General features: G+C 42.3%; 1 protein-coding gene across 4 annotated transcripts in view; it reads left to right on the top strand.

The window, feature by feature from the left end:
* TMEM245 (transmembrane protein 245) overlaps positions 1–20582 on the top strand; it is a 719080-nt gene that overhangs the window by 558236 nt on the left and 140262 nt on the right. For 3 of the 4 annotated variants that reach the window (XR_006390012.1, XM_044293864.1, XM_044293863.1), the window contains one exon: positions 14607–14781. Coding sequence is in view for 3 of the 4 variants with exons in the window: in XM_044293864.1 (XP_044149799.1) it covers positions 14607–14781 (175 nt within the window). In the remaining variant the exon portion in view is untranslated. Of the gene's footprint in view, positions 1–9084; positions 9343–14606; positions 14782–20582 lie in introns of those variants that run through there. The other variant, XM_044293866.1, reaches the window with a different exon arrangement.

The raw sequence follows: 20582 nt of genomic DNA, 5'->3' as shown, positions 1-20582 counted from the left end.
GTTCGTTGAAACAGCTATTCGGATATACCGGAGTTCGAGAATATGTGCAGTCATTCGAACGAACGGTGAATGGAGACGAATTATGCACCATTGAAACGAACTACGTTAAAGGAATTATTGTAAGCAAGGGGAAGAAAAGCCAACAACAAAACCAAAGCTACTCTTGTAGCCGAACTCATGGAGGGGGACCACTGCGGCAACTCCACAGGAGACAGAGCCAACTGAATTTACAAGAGAGCTCAATAGCAGGTTTTTACCCAAACACCCCCTCCGTGGAGACACTAGAAAGACTGATAGCTGATGTACACGAGTACATTGTAGCTAAGCAAAATGCTATTCAGCGAGTTGGGGAAGGAGCCCCAGCGCCCACCAGCACTACCCAGGGAAAAGCTAAGATTCCCTACCAAGCTTTTAAAAATTACACAGAAGGAGAAAGTGATATTGACGAATACCTACAGGATTTAGAAAGGTTGTGCCAGCTACATGACATCAGCCCAGCCGACCAAGTACCCCTGCTGGCAGGTAGATTGTCAGGCCACGCCGCAGAGGCATACCAAACCGTCCCAGATGAAGACTTCAGGAATTATCACAAAGTCAAACAAGCCATCCTAGCCCAGTATGCCATTATCTCTGAGGCATACCGACTCAAATTCCGGGACATCAACAAACAAACAAAAGACTCACACACTGAATGGGCACACCGACTAAAACGAGAGGCCAAGGGATGGATGGAAGCTACACGGGTCACCACTATGGAAGAGATGTTCCAGTTAATAGTAATAGAGCAGTTTTTTAATGGACTAACCACAGAACTGCCTATGAGGATTTTACAAGTGTAGTGGGGAGCGGAGGAGCAGTATACTTACCGTCCGTGCGGCTCCCGGGGCGCTCCAGAGTGACGTCAGGGCGCCCCTCGCGCATGGATGACGTGATCACATGGCACGTCATCCATGCGCATGGGCTGCTCTGATATCATTCTGGAGCGCCCGGGAGCCGCACGGACTGTAAGTATACTGCTCCCCCGCTCCCCACTACTACTACGGCAACCAGGACTTTAATAGCGTCCTGGCTGCCATAGTAACACTGAACGAATTTTGAAGACGGATCCGTCTTCAAATGCTTTCAGTTCACTTGCGTTTTTCCGGATCCGGCGTGTAATTCCGGCAAGTGGAGTACACGCCGGATCCGGACAACGCAAGTGTGAAAGAGCCCTTAGTGGTACCCCGATAGCATACACAAGAGCTGCTGCACATCGCGCACGATATACCATTATCAGGACATTTAGGTATCAGCCGAACGAAACGTCGGCTGACGCAGAACTTCTTCTGGCCAGGTATCTTAAAGGATACTAGGCAATACTGTCAAACGTGCGACACCTGTCAGAGGGTAGGGAAGAGAGGGGATCCCTATAAAGCCAAACTCAGATCCCTGCCCATAATTGAAGAACCCTTCAGTCGAGTAGCTGTAGACATAATAGGACCCCTAGCGAAACCCAGTCCCTCCGGCAAGAAATACATCTTGACCGTAGTGGACTACGCCACTAGATACCCAGAGGCAGTGGCGTTGACCAATGTACATGCAGAGACTATAGCCGATGCCCTTATGCGAATATTCTCCCGTATGGGATTTCCCCGAGAGATTATATTGGATAGGGGCACCCAGTTCACTGCACAGGTCACCCACCAACTCTGGAAAGTGTGTGGGGTGAAACCGATCTTAAACTCCGCCTACCACCCCCAGTCCAATGGGCTCTGTGAACGGTTTAACGGAACACTTAAACAGATGATCCGCACGTTCATAGACACTCAAAAAGACTGGGAACGGTTTTTGCCCCACTTGCTCTTTGCCTATAGGGAAGTACCCCAAGAATCCATGGGATTCTCCCCTTATTGTTCGGGAGGAGAGTGAGGGGTCCCTTAGGCCTTATCAGAGAACACTGGGAGAGAGGGGTAAATACGAATGGTACCCCTATTGTCCCATACGTGGTGGAGTTTAGGGAACGCTTGGAGGCTCTGACCCAGACGGTACGTACTAACCTCCAAGCGGCCCAACAACGACATTGCAGATGGTTTGATAATAGGGCCAGGGACCGCAGCTTTCAGGTCAGGCAGAAGGTGCTAATCCTATGGCCAGTCCCTAATGACAAGCTGCAGGCCTCCTGGCAGGGCCCATATAAGGTGATGGAGCAAATCTGCGATACTACCTATGGGATCGGCCCGTGCGCTGGAGCAGGGGGCAGGCACATGCTCCATGTGAACATGCTGAAGCCCTACTACGAGCGCATAGAAGAGGTGACCGCTATTTGCGCCTCTGCCGCAGAGGACTTTGACAATTTACCTCTCCCAGACCTCCTAGAGAAAGAGGGCCAGAAAGAGGACCTCGAAGAGGTTCAGTTAGGTGAACGGCTGAGTCCCCAGGAAAGGGCGCAGGCTCATAGTCTAATAAGGGAAAAAGGAACCACTTTTTCTAATCTCCCCGGGTACACCCCGTTAGCCACCTACAGAGTAGAAACACCAGGGCAGACCCCTCTCCGCCAACCTCCTTACCGCATACCTGAATCCGTAAAGAATAATATGCGCAAGGAAATTGAAGAAATGCTACAACTAGGAGTCATAGAGCACTCTGAAAGCCCTTGGGCCTCCCCAGTAGTTCTGGTGCCGAAGCAGGATGGGACTACCCGCTTCTGCGTAGACTACCGGAGGCTTAATGATAAGACCGTATCCGATGCCTACCCTATGCCCCGGATAGACGAGCTCCTGGACAAAATGGCCAGGGGCCAATACCTCACCACAATAGATCTTTAGCAATTATGGCAAGAGAGAAAAGGGAGAGGCGCTCATAGGGTAGTAAGCGATGATAAGCAGATAAACGTGATGGATTGAATGTGCTCACCTTTGGGTGTTGTGCAGGTATAAACGCACAACAGGTTAGACACACCAAAGGTTGGGAGGGTGAGGGAGCTCAGTGCTGCTGGTACCCGTTCAGTCCCTTTGGATGGAGTTGCCAAAAACTCCTAGGGAATGTTAGGTGCGAGAAGAGTGATTTGTGTCCGAAAACACACGATAAGTTACCTCTTTGGCGCACAGGGACGACCACAGTTTCAAGGTTTTTTGGTATAAATACTATTTATTGTTCAGTTGACAACGCGTTTCGGAGTTTATAACTCCTTTTTCAAGTCTAAAGTTAAACAACAAAGAAAAAAAGGGGAAGAATTGCCGAAGCCAAAAAAAAAAAAAAAAGTCACAGAAAGGGCCCCCACACGGTTGGGGGGAGGATAGATATATATATATATATATATATATATATATATATATATATATATATATATATAGAAAAAATATATATATGCGCATAAAATTCAGTTATAGTAAATAAATCAATTTATTAAAAATTACAGCATATAAAAATATATATATTTTTTGTATATATGTGTAAAAAATATATTGCACGTTGGATTTTCCACATTTTGGATGGTTGGTGGAACTAGTGTTAGCCCAAACATGAACGCAAAGAAAGGCTCTAACCACTTCTATTGGCAAGGGCTTAGTGTGCTCCAATCTGTCCAAATTGGACGCTGTTTAAGTAAAGTGTATATATATATATATATATATATATATACACATACGCTCAAGAATGGTGTGAGGGATGTATAATGTTAGACCATAATATACAATGTACATTGGTATTATACTGATGTAGTAGGGCGTGGTGCTTATGTGGTGTGATATGGCGACATGAAGTGGAGTGTGATGGGTAGATGTTGGTATTATTAGAATAGTGATGTTGATTAGTCTAGTCTCTGCTTGGATTGATCCTTTTATTTTAATTGGGGAACAGGAGGGAAGTATAGGGTTTACCTTGGGGGCACCGACAGCAAGGGGCAACAGGCAAAAGGTGGTCGGGTGGCTGCAGAAGGAAGAGGATGAAAAAATAAATAAATGAATGATAATGACATAATAGAATAAAAGGCCCAATGCCTGAATGTATAGAGGGAAATGAGGATAGGCTGCAGAGGGAAGTGGCAATGAAGCTCTACAGGGCTGTTGTACAGCTTATTGAAAGATTAAGTAAATAAATGGGTAAAAAGATCCAATGTCTAATGTTTTATTATATAGATATATAGGGGGAGTTGAAAGTGCAGAGGAATTGACCTAAATTTCTACAGGGCTATTGTAAGGCTTACCTGATGTGTGCTGCTGCTGTGTCTGGCGTCACTCACTATGTGTCTGGGAGCGCACGCTTCTAAAGCATAGGGGGCGGGGACTGGGTGACGTCACGGGGGAAGCCTCTCTGGGCGGCGCTATTCGGCTGATGCGCTGGAGGCCAGGGAGATCCTCCTGCTGCAGTGCTGTTATGCCGATCGAGCGCTCAGGCTGGTGCTCCAGGGGTAGCGCAAGTTGGACACAGCAGATCAAAGGGGGTGGATCAGGCTGATATGCTGATGACGTAGTAATGGTGTGTGTACATGTTTTGGAGGCTGGTACAGCGCAGCTGGTTATAGGGGAGGGGGGGGGGGGCTGGGGGAGTATGGTGAAACTGGATGACAGATGGAAGGAGATTATGGGATGGGTGAATGGATAAATGAAAAAAATGAATGAAATGAAGATAAAAATAAAAATACGAAAAAATTTAAAAATGAATATGAATAAATATGAATATAAATAAAAATAAAAAATAAAAATGAATATAAAATACTAAAATAAAAATAGAAGGATGAATGAGTGAAGGAGAATATGAGTAAATGGATGAAGGGTATGGTGAACCTTTAATGTTTTGGTGGCGGAAAGAGCAGTGGACCTGGTGGCTGGGGAAAAGAGCTGGGGGATGGGGGTTTGGGGCAAATGATGGTACAGCGGGGGGGAATGGAAAGGTGACCAGAGGGGATGACGGTGGATGTGGGGGAGTAAGGTGTATAGCGGTGAGTGAGAACGGGTAAGTGTTGGGATGTGAAGTGGTGTGTGGACGCGTATGAAGGAAATGTGGGACAGGGGAATGGTGAAAATGGCGCATGGTGGAGCTGATGAGGAATAACTATGTAAATTGGGAGATTAGAAGCAGTTGGTCTCTAGAGATTCATTTAGACCATATGTTTCGATGGTTTGAAGTTTGAAAATCCAATACATTTCTTTTCTCCTCAGTTTTTGGTAACGGTTCCCATCGGTAGCTGGGATTGCTTCAATGGGTAACAGGGAGAGTTCCCCTGGATCTTTATTGTGTGCCTGGATGAAGTGCCGGGAAACTCTGTGTTTGAGGAAGCCGTTTGTGATATTCCAGCTGTGTTTGTTTATCCTCTCTCTTAAGGTGAGGGTGGTACGGCCAATGTATTGCAGTCCACACGTGCACTCCAATAGATAAATCACAAATGTTGATGAGCAATTTAAAAAGTGTTTTATTTCGAAGTTTTCTCCTGTTACGTTACTGGAGAACTTCGTAATTCGGGTTGAAATGTTGAGGCAGCACTTACATCTGCCATGTCCGCATTTGTAACTGCCAAGCACCTTGGGAAATAGGCTCAAAATAGGAGGGGGGTCTTTCTTTAGAGAGCGCAAATGGCTGGGGGCAATAAGGTTCTTAATTGTTTGTGCTCTTCTAAAGGTTATGTGTGGCTCCGGCTGTATATGTTTTATTAGGAAGGGATCCGCTTGCAATATCTGCCAATGTTTCTTGAATATGTTTCTCAGAATATTATGGTTGGTATTAAATGTGGTTATGAAGGAGGTTTTATACTTCTTGGTGATGACTGGGTCAGTTTGTTTCTTCACTGGTTGATTACTTCCTGATGGTAGGCAGTCTTCCTGAGTGTATTCTTGTGCCTGCCGTAGTGCTGCCTTAACGACAGCACCTGGGTACCCTTTATTATAAAATCTTTTTTCAATAACCTTACTTTGTCTTTTGAAATCGTCGTCCTTTGTGCAGTTACGGCGAATGCGCTTAAACTGGCTGAAGGGGATGTTGTTTTTCTACTTTTTGTGGTGGGCGCTCCGGTAGTCCAAATAGCTGTTGCCGTCTACTTTTTTTAAAAAAAGGTCTTAGTTTCAATGGTGTTATTTGTGGTGGAAAGTACTAGGTCCAGGTATTCAATAGATCTCATGGAGTAGTTGGCTGTAAAGGTGAGGTTGAAATTATTGTTATTCAGATGGCTGGTGAAATCATTGACCTCATCTAGGCTGCCATCCCAGATTAGTAGTAGATCATCAATGTAGTGTTTATAGAAAACTATTTTGTTTTTCCATGGGTGTTCATTGTAAATGAGTTGCTCCTCGAAAATCCCCATATATAAATTCGCGAAACTAGGCGCGAATCGCGTCCCCATTGCGGTCCCCCTTGTTTGCTTGTAGACTTTGTTATCGAAAGTGAAGATATTATGGTTCAAAATGAAGTCAATGCCGTCCAGAATGAATTGTCCTTGTGAGGCCGGGAGGTTCACATCTTGTTGTAGGAAGTGTCGTATAGCATCTATCCCTTTTGTATGTGGGATGTTTGAATATAGTGAGGCCACATCGAGTGTGGCCCAGATGTAGGATTTCTTCCATTTTACCTTGTTAAGGAGGGTGATTAGGGTGGCGGAGTCCTTAAGGTAGGATGGTAACTGGACCACATATTTCTGTAAAAAAAATCTATATAATGGGATAAATTGCATGTTAATGAGGAGATTCCAGAAATAATAGGTCTCCCTGGTGGGTTATTGATTGATTTGTGCACTTTGGGTAAGTGGTAGAACAATGCTAAGTTAGGATGATCTATGGTAATGTATTCCTTCTCCTTTTTACTTAGTATTTTCTGGGATTCAGCTGTTTCCAGAAGAGTCATTAATTTTCTGATATCATCAGAAAAACCCTAAACTTCCCTCCTGTTCCCCAATTAAAATAAAAGGATCAATCCAAGCAGAGACTAGACTAATCAACATCACTATTCTAATAATACCAACATCTACCCATCACACTCCACTTCATGTCCATATCACACCACATAAGCACCACGCCCTACTACATCAGTATAATACCAATGTACATTGTATATTATGGTCTAACATTATACATCCCTCACACCATTCTTGAGCGTATGTACATATATATATATATATATATATATATATTTACTTTACTTTACTTAAACAGCGTCCAATTTGGACAGATTGGAGCACACTAAGCCCTTGCCAATAGAAGTGGTTAGAGCCTTTCTTTGCGTTCATGTTTGGGCTAACACTAGTTCCACCAACCATCCAGAATGTGGAAAATCCAACGTGCAATATATTTTTTATACATATATACAACAAAAAAATTATATTTTTATATGCTGTAATTTTTAATCAATTGATTTATTTACTATAACTGAATTGTATGCGTATATATATATATATATATATATTCTATATATATATATATATATATATATATCTCCTCCCCCCAACCGTAGGGGGGCCCTTTCTGTGACTTTTAGTTTTTTTTTGGCTTCGGCAATTCTTCCCCTTTTTTTCTTTGTTGTTTCACTTTAGACTTGAAAAAGGAGTTATAAACTCTGAAACGCGTTGTCAACTGAACAATAAATAGTATTTATACCAAAAAAAACTTGAAACTGTGGTCGCCCCTGTGCGCCAAAGAGGTACCTTATCGTGTGTTTTCAGACACAAATCACTCTTCTCGCACAATAGATCTTTGTAAGGGGTATTGGCAGATTCCCCTAGCCGAAGACGCCATCCCTAAGTCGGCGTTTGTCACCCCGTTTGGCCTGTACCAGTTTAGTTAAGCTAGAGGGACATGTGAACAGTTCCAAATACAAGTCAATATTGGCACAAAACCTTCAGACTTCTGCTAGAATGCTGAACATGAAGAGGAACTTCATCTTTCAGCATGACAACGACCCAAAGCATACAGTCAGGTCCATAAATATTGGGACATTGACACAATTCTAACATTTTTGGCTCTATACACCACCACAATGAATTTGAAATGAAACAAACAAGATGCGCTTTAACTGCAAACTGTCAGATTCAATTTGAGGGTATCTGCATCCAAATCAGGTGAACTTTGTAGGAATTACAACAGTTTGCATATGTGCCTCCCAGTTGTTAAGGAACCAAAAGTAATGGGACAGATTAATCCTAAATCAAAATTTTACTTTTTAATACTTGGTTGCAAATCCTTTGCAGTTAATTACAGCCTGAAGTCTCGAATGCATAGACATCACCAGATGCTGGGTTTCATCCCTGGTGATGCTCTGCCAGGTCTCTACTGCAACTATTCCTGCTTGTTCAGTTTTGTCTTCAGCAATTGAAATGCATGCTCAATCAGAGTCAGATGATTGACTTGGCCATTGCATAATAATCCATTTCTTTACCTTAAAAAACTCTTTGGTTGCTTTTGCAGTATGCTTTGGGTCATTGCCCATCTGCACTGTGAAGCACCGTCCAATGAGTTCTGAAGCATTTGGCTAAATATGAGCAGATAATATTGCCCAAAACACTTCAGAGTTCCTCCTGCTCCTTTTGTCAGCAGTCACATAATCAATAAATACAAGAGAACCAGTTCTATTGGCAGCCATACATGCCCACACCATGACACTACCACCACCATGCTTCACCGATGAGGTGGTATGTTTAGGATCATGAGCAGTTCCTTTCCTTCTCCATACTCTTCTCTTCCCATCACTCTGGTACAAGTTGATCTTGGTCTCATCTTTCCATAGGATGTTGTACCAGAACTTTAAAGGCTTTTTTAGATGTCGTTTGGCAAACTCTAATCTGGCCTTCCTGTTTTTGAGGCTCACCAATGGTTTACATCTTGTGGTGAACCCTTTGTATTCACTCTGGTGAAGTATTCTCTTGATTGTTGACTTTGAGACACATACACCTACCTCCTGGAGAGTGTTCTTGATTTGGCCAACTGTTGTGAACGGTGTTTTCTTCACCAGGGAAATAATTATTTGGTCATCCACCACAGTTGTTTTCTGTGGTCTTCCTGGTCTTTTGGTGTTGCTGAGCTCACTGATGCATTGCTTCTTTTTAAGAATGTTCCAAACAGTTGTTTTGGCCACGCCTAATGATTTTGATATGTCTCTGATGGTTTTTTTTTTTTTTTTTTTCAGCATAATGATGGCATGCTTTACTGACAGTGACAGCTTTTTGGATCTCATCTTTAGAGTTGACGGCAACAGATTCCAAATGCAAATAGCACACTTGAAATGGACTCTGGACCTTTTATCTGCTCATTGTAATTGGGATAATGAGGGAATAACACACACCTGGCTATGGAACAGCTGAGAGGCCAATTGTCCCATTACTATTGTTTCCTTAACAATTGGCAGGCACATATGCAAACTGTTGTAATTCCTACACTGTTCACCTGATTTGGATGAATACCCTCAGATTAAAGCTGACAGTCTGCAGTTAAAGCGCATCTTGTTTGTTTAATTTCAAATCCATTGTGGTGGTGTATAGAGCCAAAAATGTTAGAATTGTCGATATCCCTATATTTATGGATCTGACTGTACATCCAAATCAACAAAGGAATGGCTTCACCAGAAGAAGATAAAAGTTTTGGAATGGCCCAGCCATTGCCTAGACCTGAATCCGATTGAAAATCTGTGTGATGATCTTAAGAGGGCTGTGCACAGGAGATGCCCTCGCAATCTGACTGATTTGGAGTGTTTTTGCAAAGAAGAGTGGCCAAATCTTGCCAAGTCAAAATGTGCCATGCTGAAGACTCATACCCAAAAAGACTAGTGCTGTAATAAAATGTAAGTATTAGTTTAAGGGTGTGCACACTTATACAACCATATTATTTTATTTTTATATTTTTTCTTCCCTCTACCTAAAAGATTTCCATTTTTCAATTGAGTTGTACAGTTTATAGGTCTCATTAAAGGTGGAAAAAGTTCTGAAATTATTTATCTTTGTCTCATTTTTTTACATCACAGAAACCTGACATTTCAACAGGGTTGTGTAGACTTTTTATATCCAATGCACATCCTATGTTTAGTTGAAGCTGAGTTAGCGATATAGCTCTAGAGTGCAAGTGGCAGTTAGGAGTGTCTTCCTACACCTTGTTTAGGGATTTACTTTTATACACATGGTGTAGTGCTCCTCCAAGTTCTCCACGCACAGGGTGATAAATCAAATCCCCTAGTTTATGTTGGGATCCCTGGTGGATTTTAATGCCACTTGCCTAGTGTGTTCACTGAGTTAGTTTAGCCTCAGGTGTGCATAATTACTTACCCACCTTCTTCCTCTGTTTTTTCTAACATACAGGGGTTGATAGGGGCTGACAACAGTGAAGCTACATTGTTTCTCTCTTGCCTGGTTGTTATCTTGGTGCCATTTGCATACGTATATGGTGTTCTTAACGCACCACACCCTGCGTTTAGTGTTTTACCAACAACAACCAGACTAAGAGAAATACAGAAATACTTCCAGGCGGCAATAGCAATGGTGGCAGCTACCTACTAGCATCATACTGTGTCCACCCCGCTGGCTCATTACCTATGTACAGGTCCTTCTCAGAAAATTAGCATATTGTGATAAAGTTCATTATTTTCTGTAATGTACTGATAAACATTAGACTTTCATATATTTTAGATTCATTACACACCAACTGAAGTAGTTCAAGCCTTTTATTGTTTTAATATTGATGATTTTGTCATACAGCTCATGAAAACCCAAATTTCCTATCTAAAAAAATTAGCATATTTCATCCGACCAATAAAAGAAAAGTGTTTTTAATACAAAAAAAGTCAACCTTCAAATAATGATGTTCAGTTATGCACTCAATACTTGGTCGGGAATCCTTTTGCAGAAATGACTGCTTCAATGCGGCGTGGCATGGAGGCAATCAGCCTGTGGCACTGCTGAGGTGTTATGGAGGCCCAGGATGCTTCGATAGCGGCCTTAAGCTCATCCAGAGTGTTGGGTCTTGCGTCTCTCAACTTTCACTTCCCAATATCCCACAGATTCTCTATGGGGTTCAGGTCAGGAGAGTTGGCAGGCCAATTGAGCACAGTAATACCATGGTCAGTAAACCATTTACCAGTGGTTTTGGCACTGTGAGCAGGTGCCAGGTCGTGCTGAAAAATGAAATCTTCATCTCCATAAAGCTTTTCAGCAGATGGAAGCATGAAGTGCTCCAAAATCTCCTGATAGCTAGTTGCATTGACCCTGCCCTTGATAAAACACAGTGGACCAACACCAGCAGATGACATGGCACCCCAGACCATCACTGACTGTGGGTACTTGACACTGTACTTCAGGCATTTTGGCATTTCCCTCTCCCCAGTCTTCCTCCAGACTCTGGCACCTTGATTTCCGAATGACAAGCGAAATTTGCTTTCATCCGTAAAAAGCACTTTGGACCACTGAGCAACAGTCCAGTGCTGCTTCTCTGTAGCCCAGGTCAGGCGCTTCTGCCGCTGTTTCTGGTTCAAAAGTGGCTTGACCTGGGGAATACGGCACCTGTAGCCCATTTCCTGCACACGCCTGTACACGGTGGCTCTGGATGTTTCTACTCCAGACTTAGTCCACTGCTTCCGCAGGTCCCCCAAGGTCTGGAATCGGTCCTTCTCCACAATCTTCCTCAGGGTCCGGTCACCTCTTCTCGTTGTGCAGCGTTTTCTGCCACACTTTTTCCTTCCCACAGACTTCCCACTGAGGTGCCTTGATACAGCACTCTGGGAACAGCCTATTCGTTCAGAAATTTCTTTCTGTGTCTTACCCTCTTGCTTGAGGGTGTCAATGATGGCCTTCTGGACAGCAGTCAGGTCGGCAGTCTTACCCAGGATTGCGGTTTTGAGTAATGAACCAGGCTGGGAGTTTTTAAAAGCCTCAGGAATCTTTTGCAGGTGTTTAGAGTTAATTAGTTGATTCAGATGATTAGGTTAATAGCTCATTTAGAGAACCCTTTCATGATATGCAAATTTTTTTAGATAGGAATTTTGGGTTTTCATGAGCTGTATGCCAAAATCATCAATATTAAAACAATAAAAGGCTTGAACTACTTCAGTTGGTGTGTAATGAATCAAAAATATATGAAATTCTAATGTTTATCAGTACATTACAGAAAATAATGAACTTTATCACAATATGCTAATTTTTTGAGAAGGACCTGTATTTAAGTCCTCTGTACACAGCGGATGCTAGCTCTGCCGCCAGTAGGAAGCTTTCTTATAGGGATTTGATAAGGTTTTCCTTCCCTTCCTTAGAGGGTTTTAGTGCATACCTAATAAAGTTGCAGTTTTAGCATCTCCTTTCACTATACGTGACTACAATACTAAGAGATAACAGTAAGGCATATTAACAGCAAGGAAAAAGTTAAGGCATACATTGAGGTACTGAGTGTGGAGAGGAACCACTTAGATTTTTATATTGTTTTATGGAATCCACATAGGCGTTTTGTTTTTTTATGGAGCTCCAAGGGATTTTTTGGAGTACAATGAACTCAGATTTGCGTGTGACATTGGCCCTTTATGTTCGTCTGCTTCTCTTTCTCCGGTGGTCTGACCACATACAGTGCTAAAGAGACCATGGGGGAGATATTGTATATCAAGACCAGCGGATCCATCTGCCAGTCTCGATCTCCCTGCAGTGACTTATGATGCGCCTGATCTTTGCCCTTCCCTGCGCCAGAAACAGAAGCAGCTGGCGTAGACTTCATCTATAACTGCTGCCACTTTCTGGTGAAAGTTGTAGTAAATGCGCCGGGTGGTATGAAACCACGCAACCTTTTCTTGGCACTTCAGAAAAGTGTTGAGAAGCTAAAACAAACTAGCAAATTATGGTGCACACAATTATGGAGTAAAGCCATTGATAAATGTCCCTTAATGACTTGTAGATGATCACACTTCCCAAACAAGAGGGTTGTACTTAGATGACACAGAGCAGATGGAGGAGAAAAGGTGGACAACATAGGACACAAAGACAAACTCTTCTGCTCCTCCCTTCACTACAAGCCACCCCCACAAAGAAAGAAGTTTAGTTTTTTTGTCTTTTAGGATGTTTGTTCGCTGAGTATACACCTGATATGACATATACACTCAGTTTGTGTGTCAAGTGTATTGTGAATATATATTATTATATGTGTCCTTATGGAAAATCGACAAAGCTTTTAATTAATGCATAATGAAACTGGGTACATCTGCAAACTAAATACCTAAGGATATGAGTATTAACCACTATATAACAATGAGAAAATTAGGGGATATTATGAGATTCCTGAATAGATGTGTAGTAATCGTGTTAATTGTTATTATCAATAATCAAGAGTATATAATTAAACTGATAATACTGGTTACAATGTTTACACTGAAGATATCAAAAGATTTATATTGAAGAGATCAACAAAGGAAAAGATATTCAAACTAAGGGTCCATTCCCACGGCCGGCACCCCAATAGAAATGCCTATTCTTGTCTGCAGCTGCATGACATGTTCTATTTTTTGCGGTTGCGGACCGGAAATGTGGATGCTGTCCACATTTTTTCCGTCTCCGTTTAAGATAATTGCGGAACGGATCTGGACCCATTCTGCTGACGTGTGAATGGACCCTAATGTGTTTTTATTTTATATTGATGTCTATACCTGGCAGCAATTCTGCAGTATGAGGCAACTGTACATGCATACTAACCTTTAGGTGGGGCTAAGAGGTGCCAAGAGAGTAGAAAACACTTATGGGGTAATTTATTTAGATGAACATTTTAGACGTCCATCTTAACCCTGCGCTGGTACTTGATGCGCTGGCATAACTTAGTGGCATCCAAAACCCTTAAATCTACGCCAGCTCCCTTAGGGCTCATGCGCACGAACATATTTTCTTTCCATGTCCGTTCCATTTTTTTTTGCGGACCGTATGCAGAGCCATTTATTCCAATGGGTCCGCAAAAAAGATGGAAGTTACTCAGTGTGCATTCCGTTTCGGTATGTCCGTTTTTCCGTTTCGCAAAAAAATAGAACATGTCCAGTTATTGTCTGCATTACGAACAAGGATAGGACTGTTCTATTAGGGGACAGCTTTTCCATTCTGCAAAATACAGAATGCACACGGATGTCATCCGTATTTTTTGCAGATCCGTTTTTTGCAGACCACAAAATACATATGGCCATGTGAATGAACCCTTACAGATGTATGATTACATCATATTCTACACCAAAAACTGGCATAGAAAATAAGTGAGATGGGCCTGCCGGCCCACCCATGACACGTCCCCATTTTTAGAACTGACGTACATGGTGTGGAAGGGGAAAAAGTTACATATTTTGCTGTAGATCACCTTTGCAACCAAATCTGCACCAAACACAAGCCAAAAAGTGGTGTTTATTTGGTCATAAATGACCCCCTTAGTTTTGGAACAGAGAGCCAGCTCCACTGAAGACATCATTAGGGTAAGATGTAGGAGTGCGCCCATTTGTAGATGACTCTCGGTGACTGTTATTTTACTTAATCTTTGTATATATCATATTTTTGTAAACTCTTTATGCACCTAAGTTGTGTTAAGTCTATTTTTCCCTAACTTCCGATCTCATGATAATACAATATCTATTCAAAGTATTTTTATAATTTTGTACATTTTTAATAACCTATCAAGCATTTTAAACTATCTCCCTGTGTCCCTTTTATGTGCAAGCTCTGGCGGCAGTTCTTGGAGCAGTGCCATTTCTGGGGACTTACTGGGCCGTTATACCTGCTGTTCTGGACCTGTGGTTTTCTCAGGGTGAAAGCTGTAAAGCTGTATTACTGCTTGTGAGCCATTTACTGCCAACATATTGTGTTGACACTGCTATCTACTCTGATATATCTGGGTAAGTAATGTGGTTATTTCAAAATTATCAAGCACTGTTTGTAACCAACCAATGACCCTATTTTATTAAAGAGTAGATGGATTTGATGCCTTTAGCAGCCTGTCAATTCAGATGTCCTATTTCTGACTTGATTCTTGTGTATTATAAGACCTCAGATACAGCCAATGGTTTTGATCAAAGGTGCATATCAAATTCAGCCAGCACAAGGGGTAGACATGCAAGTATTTTGGGCAAAAGTGTAACAATGTTTTGAACTATTAACTTTCGGGCTCCATATCTCACCATCCACTACAGCTTCAAATGTGAGATTACCATCATTTTATAGAGAATCAGCTTGGTATTTCATACATAAATTGGACCTGCAACTATTTAACATATGATTAGTTATGCTGATTTTTGCCATGTAATTGTATTGTTACCGTTTTGCTCGTGGTGGTGGAATTTCTTAATAGCTCAGTGTATCAGTGTATTATTAGGTTGATTCCCAAGCAAAAGGTCACTGGTTCGAATTGAGGAGCAGCCATGAAGAAGATTTACCAAAAAAAGAGAAACTGTAACATCATCCAGCTCATCGATAGCGGTATCTCGGGCAAGAAAATTTCTGAACTGCATGCAAGTGCCATGACCATTGGAAGAATACAAAATGAAGTTAATCCATCCATTCCAAAGCCAAGAGGTGGATGTCCAGGCAAAATATCGGAGTCAACAAGCCAGCTCATCACAAGGTCTATCCGTTCTGTTGCAACACACATGGCAGTGGAGATGGCTGTATGCTTCATAATAGTGAGATCACAGACGTCCATGCAAGCACCATGCGACACGCATTCCACAAGTCTGCAATGATGGCCCGACAAAAAGGTGAAGAAGCCTTGACATCAATATCATCAAAAGAAGCATCGGTTCGAGTTTGCAAAAAAGTACAAACAGTGGACAGTAGAAGATTGGAAACGGGTGATCTGGAGCGATGAGATGAAAGTCAAGAGACTGGGCTCTGATGGGTGCAAATGGGTCTGGAAGAAACAAGGTAAAAGGAGGTAATTGTTTGAGAAATTGAAGGAACTATCAAGTTCGGAGGGGTTGTTTCACAGCCAAAAGCATTGGATACTTGACCAGATCAAGTCGGTGGTGGTCTCAATGCTGAGCTATATACAGTCAGGTCCATAAATATTGGGATATCGACACAATTCTAACATTTTTGTCTCTATACACCACCACAATGGATTTGAAATGAAACAAATAAGATGTTTTTAACTGCAGACTGTCAGCTTTAATTTGAGGGTATTTGCATCCAAATCAGGTGAACTTTGTAGGAATTACAACAGTTTGCATATTTGCCTTCCACTTGTTAAGGGACCAAAAGTAATGGGACAATTGGCTTCTTAGCTGTTCCATGGCCAGGTGTGTGTCATTCCCTCATTATCCCAATTACAATGAGCAGATAAAAGGTCCAGAGTTAATTTCAAGTGTGCTATTTGCATTTGGAATCTGTTGCTGTCAACTCTCAAGAAGAGATCCAAAGAGCTGTCACCATCAGAGAAGCAAGCCATCATTAGGCTGAAAAAAAACAAAACAAACCCATCAGAGACATAGCAAAAACATTAGGTGTCGCCTAACATTTTTGGCTCTATACAATGAATTTGAAATATAATGAATAAGATGTGCTTTAACTGCAGACTGTCAGCTTTAATTGGAGGGTATTTACATCCAAATCAGGTGAACGGTGTAGGAATTACAACAGTTTGCATATGTGCTTCCCACTTGTTAAGGAACCAAAAGTAATGGGACACAATAATAATTATAGATCACACTTTCACTTTTTAATACTTGGTTGCAAATCCTTTGCAGCCAATTACAGCCTGAAGTCTGGAACGCATAGACACCACCATACGCTGGGTTTCTTCCCTGGTGATGCTCTGCCAGGCCTCTACTGCAACTGTCTTCAGTTTGTGCTTGTTCTTGGGGCATTTTCATCTTTCAGCATGACAACGACCCATAGCATACAGTAGGGTATTTGCATCCAAATCAGGTGAACTGTGTAGGAATTACAACAGTTTGCATATGTGCCTACCAGTTGTTAAGGAACCAAAAGTAATGGGACAGAATAATAATCGTAAATCAAACTTTTACTTTTTAATACTTGGTTGCAAATCCTTTACAGTCAATTACAGCCTGAAGTCTCGAATGCATAGACATCACCAGATGCTGGGTTTCATCCCTGGTGATGCTCTGCCAGGCCTCTACTGCAACTATTCCTGCTTGTTCTTGGGACACTTTCCCTTCAGTTTTGTCTTCAGCAAGTGAAATGCATGCTCAATCAGATTCAGGTCAGGTGATTGACTTTGCCATTGCATAATATTCCACTTCTTTCCCTTAAAAAACTCTTTGGTTGCTTTTGCAGTATGCTTTGGGTCATTGTCCATCTGCACTGTGAAGCGCCGTCCAATGAGTTCTGAAGCATTTGGCTGAGTATGAGCAGATAATATTGCCTGAAACATTGATTATGTGACTGCTTTTGTCAGCAGTCACATAATCAATAAATGCAAGAGAACCAGTTCCATTGGCAACCATACATGCCCACGCCATGACACTACCACCACCATGCTTCACTGATGAGGTGGTATGCTTAGGATCATGAGCAGTTCCTTTCCTTCTCCATACTCTTCTCATCACTATGGTACTAGTTAATCTTGGTCTCATCTGTCCAAAGGATGTTGTTCCAGAACTGTGAAGGCTTTTTTAGATGCCGTTTGGCAAACTCTAATCTGGCCTTCCAGTTTTTGAGGCTCACCAATGGTTTACACCTTGTGGTGAACCCTCTGTATTCACTCTGGTGAAGACTTCTCTTGATTATTGACTTTGACACGCATACACCTACCTCCTGGAGAGTGTTCTTGATCTGGTCAACTGTTGTGAAGGGTGTTTTCTTCACCAGGGCAAGAATTCTTCGGTCATACCCTTCAATTAAGGCTGATATTATGCAGTTAAAGCACATCTTGTTTGTTTCATTTCAAATCCGTTGTGGTGGTGTATAGAGCCAAAAATCTTAGAATTGTGTCGATGTCTTAATATTTATGGACCCGACTGTATGAGTATCCTACAAGATTAGCTATTGTGTATACTTGAGTACTGTAGGTATGAAAAGGACGACATAGTGTTCCAGCAGGACAACGATCTGAAGCATACGTCGAGATTGACAAAGAAATGGTTCAATGACAATGAAGTACTGCAGATGTGCTGGATTGGCCCCCACAGTCCCCAGACCTCAACCTAATCGAAAACTTGTGGGTAGAGTTGAAGAAAAAGCTGCCCAGAAGGATTCAGGCAGTGTTGAAAGCCAAAGGTGGATTTACAAAATACAAAAAAAAAATAACATTTTGAGTTTTAGGAGCAAAACAGTAACAATGCAGTTACATGACAATAATCTGCATAACTAATCATATGCTAAATAGTTGGAAGTCTTGTTTATATATGAGATAGCCAAGATAATTGTCTATAAAATGATGGTAAGTCTCACATTCGAAGCTGTAGTGGATGGTGAGGTATGGAGCCGGAAAGTCAAAGGTTCAAAACATTGTTACCCTTTTGCTCATCAGTGTATAAAGGAAACGTGGACAATAGGCATGTTTCAGAAAGCTTGTACAAAGATACATGTACCTAAATATACACAACACAATTTTTTGAGATGGGAAAGATATGACTTTGGCCCCATAATAGAAAATAGTCGTTTCTCTGTGGTTGAACAGAGTATTTATATGTTGCCATTGTCATGGGAAGGTTACTGCACCATGTGAATTTCCCTTATTCTGTTGGCCGCACATCAGTCACATGATTGCTGCTATTTGGTCACTAATGTGTTGAAGCACATTAAATATATATATATTTTTTAATGCATGTAAACTTAAGGGCATCTGTCAGCAGGTTTGTACCTATGAAACTGGCTGATCCGTGCACATGGCAACTGAAGGCATCTGTATCTGTGTCGGCATTGCTGAGAAAAATAAAGTTTTAATGCATGCAAACAAGCCTCTAGAAACAACTAGGGCATTGCCGTTACACCTAGAGGCTCTGCTTTCTCTGCAACTCCTGCACCCTCTCCACATTGATTGACAGGGCCAAGCGTGATGATGTTTTCACTGCCTGGCCCTGTTAGTCAAAATGTAGAGGGCACTACAGTTGCGGAGAGAGCAGAGCCTCTATTGGAGTAATGGCAGCTCCCCTATTGCTCCTAGAGGCTCATTTGTATATGTTAAAGCATAATTTTTCTTAGCAATGCAGGCATATAAGAACATGGGACGAACACAGATGCCTTCAGCTGCCAAACGCACATGCAAATGCAGCAGGTCAGCCTTTTGCATAGGTACAAATCTGCCGTTTTTTTCCAGCCACCTCTTAGCATGTTTGCCGTGCTGCGGCCAGACCTATAGTGAATAGGGCTGGAGCGGACTTCCGGCAGTGCACATGGGCTAGCATTAGTACAGATCTGGCAGGGACAGCCTGCTAATGTGAAAGTAGCCTAAAAAGAACACGCCCAAATCATTTTTGTCATTGAAACCTATTGGACCCATGGCTCTGGTTTGTATTATTAACCAAGCTTCTTTTTGCAATTGTACTTTAAGGCAATCTTCTCCTTTTACCAGGGGTATAAAATGCCCCCAAACCACAACACATTGGGATTGCCTGCATGAACCTCTTTCACATGGTCAATCAATGGCATGGTTCTGTAAAAGGTTAAGGGCTGACTCCGCCTCCCAATTAATGTTCTGTTCTCTCTAGGCCTGTGCACTGAGACTTGACACGCTATTTACTAAGAAAATATATTTATTGTATACTACTGTCACAAATAGATAGGGATAGTGCAGCCCTAAGCTCCACCCACACCACTATCCCTACTACTACCTACTTGCACAGTCCGTTCTAACCAACGTGCGCAACTGGACGGCAGTCCCTAGCTTACATATGTGCAGGGGCCTACAGGGAGGGAACAAGGTGGGAGAAAACAAGAGACTAAGACAGCAAACACAGAAACGTAAGCAACCAGGCTGGGTCAGAAACCAAATAGGCAAATAACCAACCTTAAGCAACAATCAGAACAAAATGGAAGCCGAGGTCAGGAGCCAGGAGGTCACGTCGGCACAAAGGAATAACACAGGATCAAGGTCAACTACAAGCTGAGATCAGAAGCCACAAGGTCTCGTCAATACACAGGAATAACACAGGATCAAGGTCAAATACAAGCCGAGGTCGAATACACAAAATCTCACGTTCAGGAAAACACTAGTGGAGTCATAAGACCAATCACAGGCAACTTGTGGCCAGCAGGTTGCCTGTTAAATGGGCCAGACTGAATGGTCACATGACGTGGTCAGCGTCATGTGACCCTGCATCAGCCCCAGACAAAACCCTGAGCACCGACTCATACCTGTCGGTGATCATTCCTGCTGCTGCTCGTTGCCTAGGGGATGGAGGACGCCGGCTGCGCTGGGAAAGCATGCATCGCCGGGTCCTTCCTACCCCCTTGTTATTAGGGAGATGAGGACGCCAGCTCCTCCTCCCTCTTCATCAGCAGGACGCCTGCGGTGCTGCAAGGAGGGAGTGCACCGCCGATTCCCTGTTACAACTGCAATGTCTTTCACACTCAGTGCATTACATGTATATTTATATATCAATATGCTGGTGATAATATATATTTATATAAATATGAAGCTGCATCTAGACACTACAAACTATAAAAACCCACACCCTCTAAATATTACTTTACCCACCCAATATACAAATACCCACATACACACACCAGCGGCCCC

The sequence above is a fragment of the Bufo gargarizans genome, chromosome 5 (genome assembly GCF_014858855.1).
Source record: "Bufo gargarizans isolate SCDJY-AF-19 chromosome 5, ASM1485885v1, whole genome shotgun sequence".
Classification (NCBI taxonomy): domain Eukaryota; kingdom Metazoa; phylum Chordata; class Amphibia; order Anura; family Bufonidae; genus Bufo; species Bufo gargarizans.
Note: the sequence above shows the minus strand (reverse complement) of the source record. Positions and strands in the feature narration are given on the sequence as shown.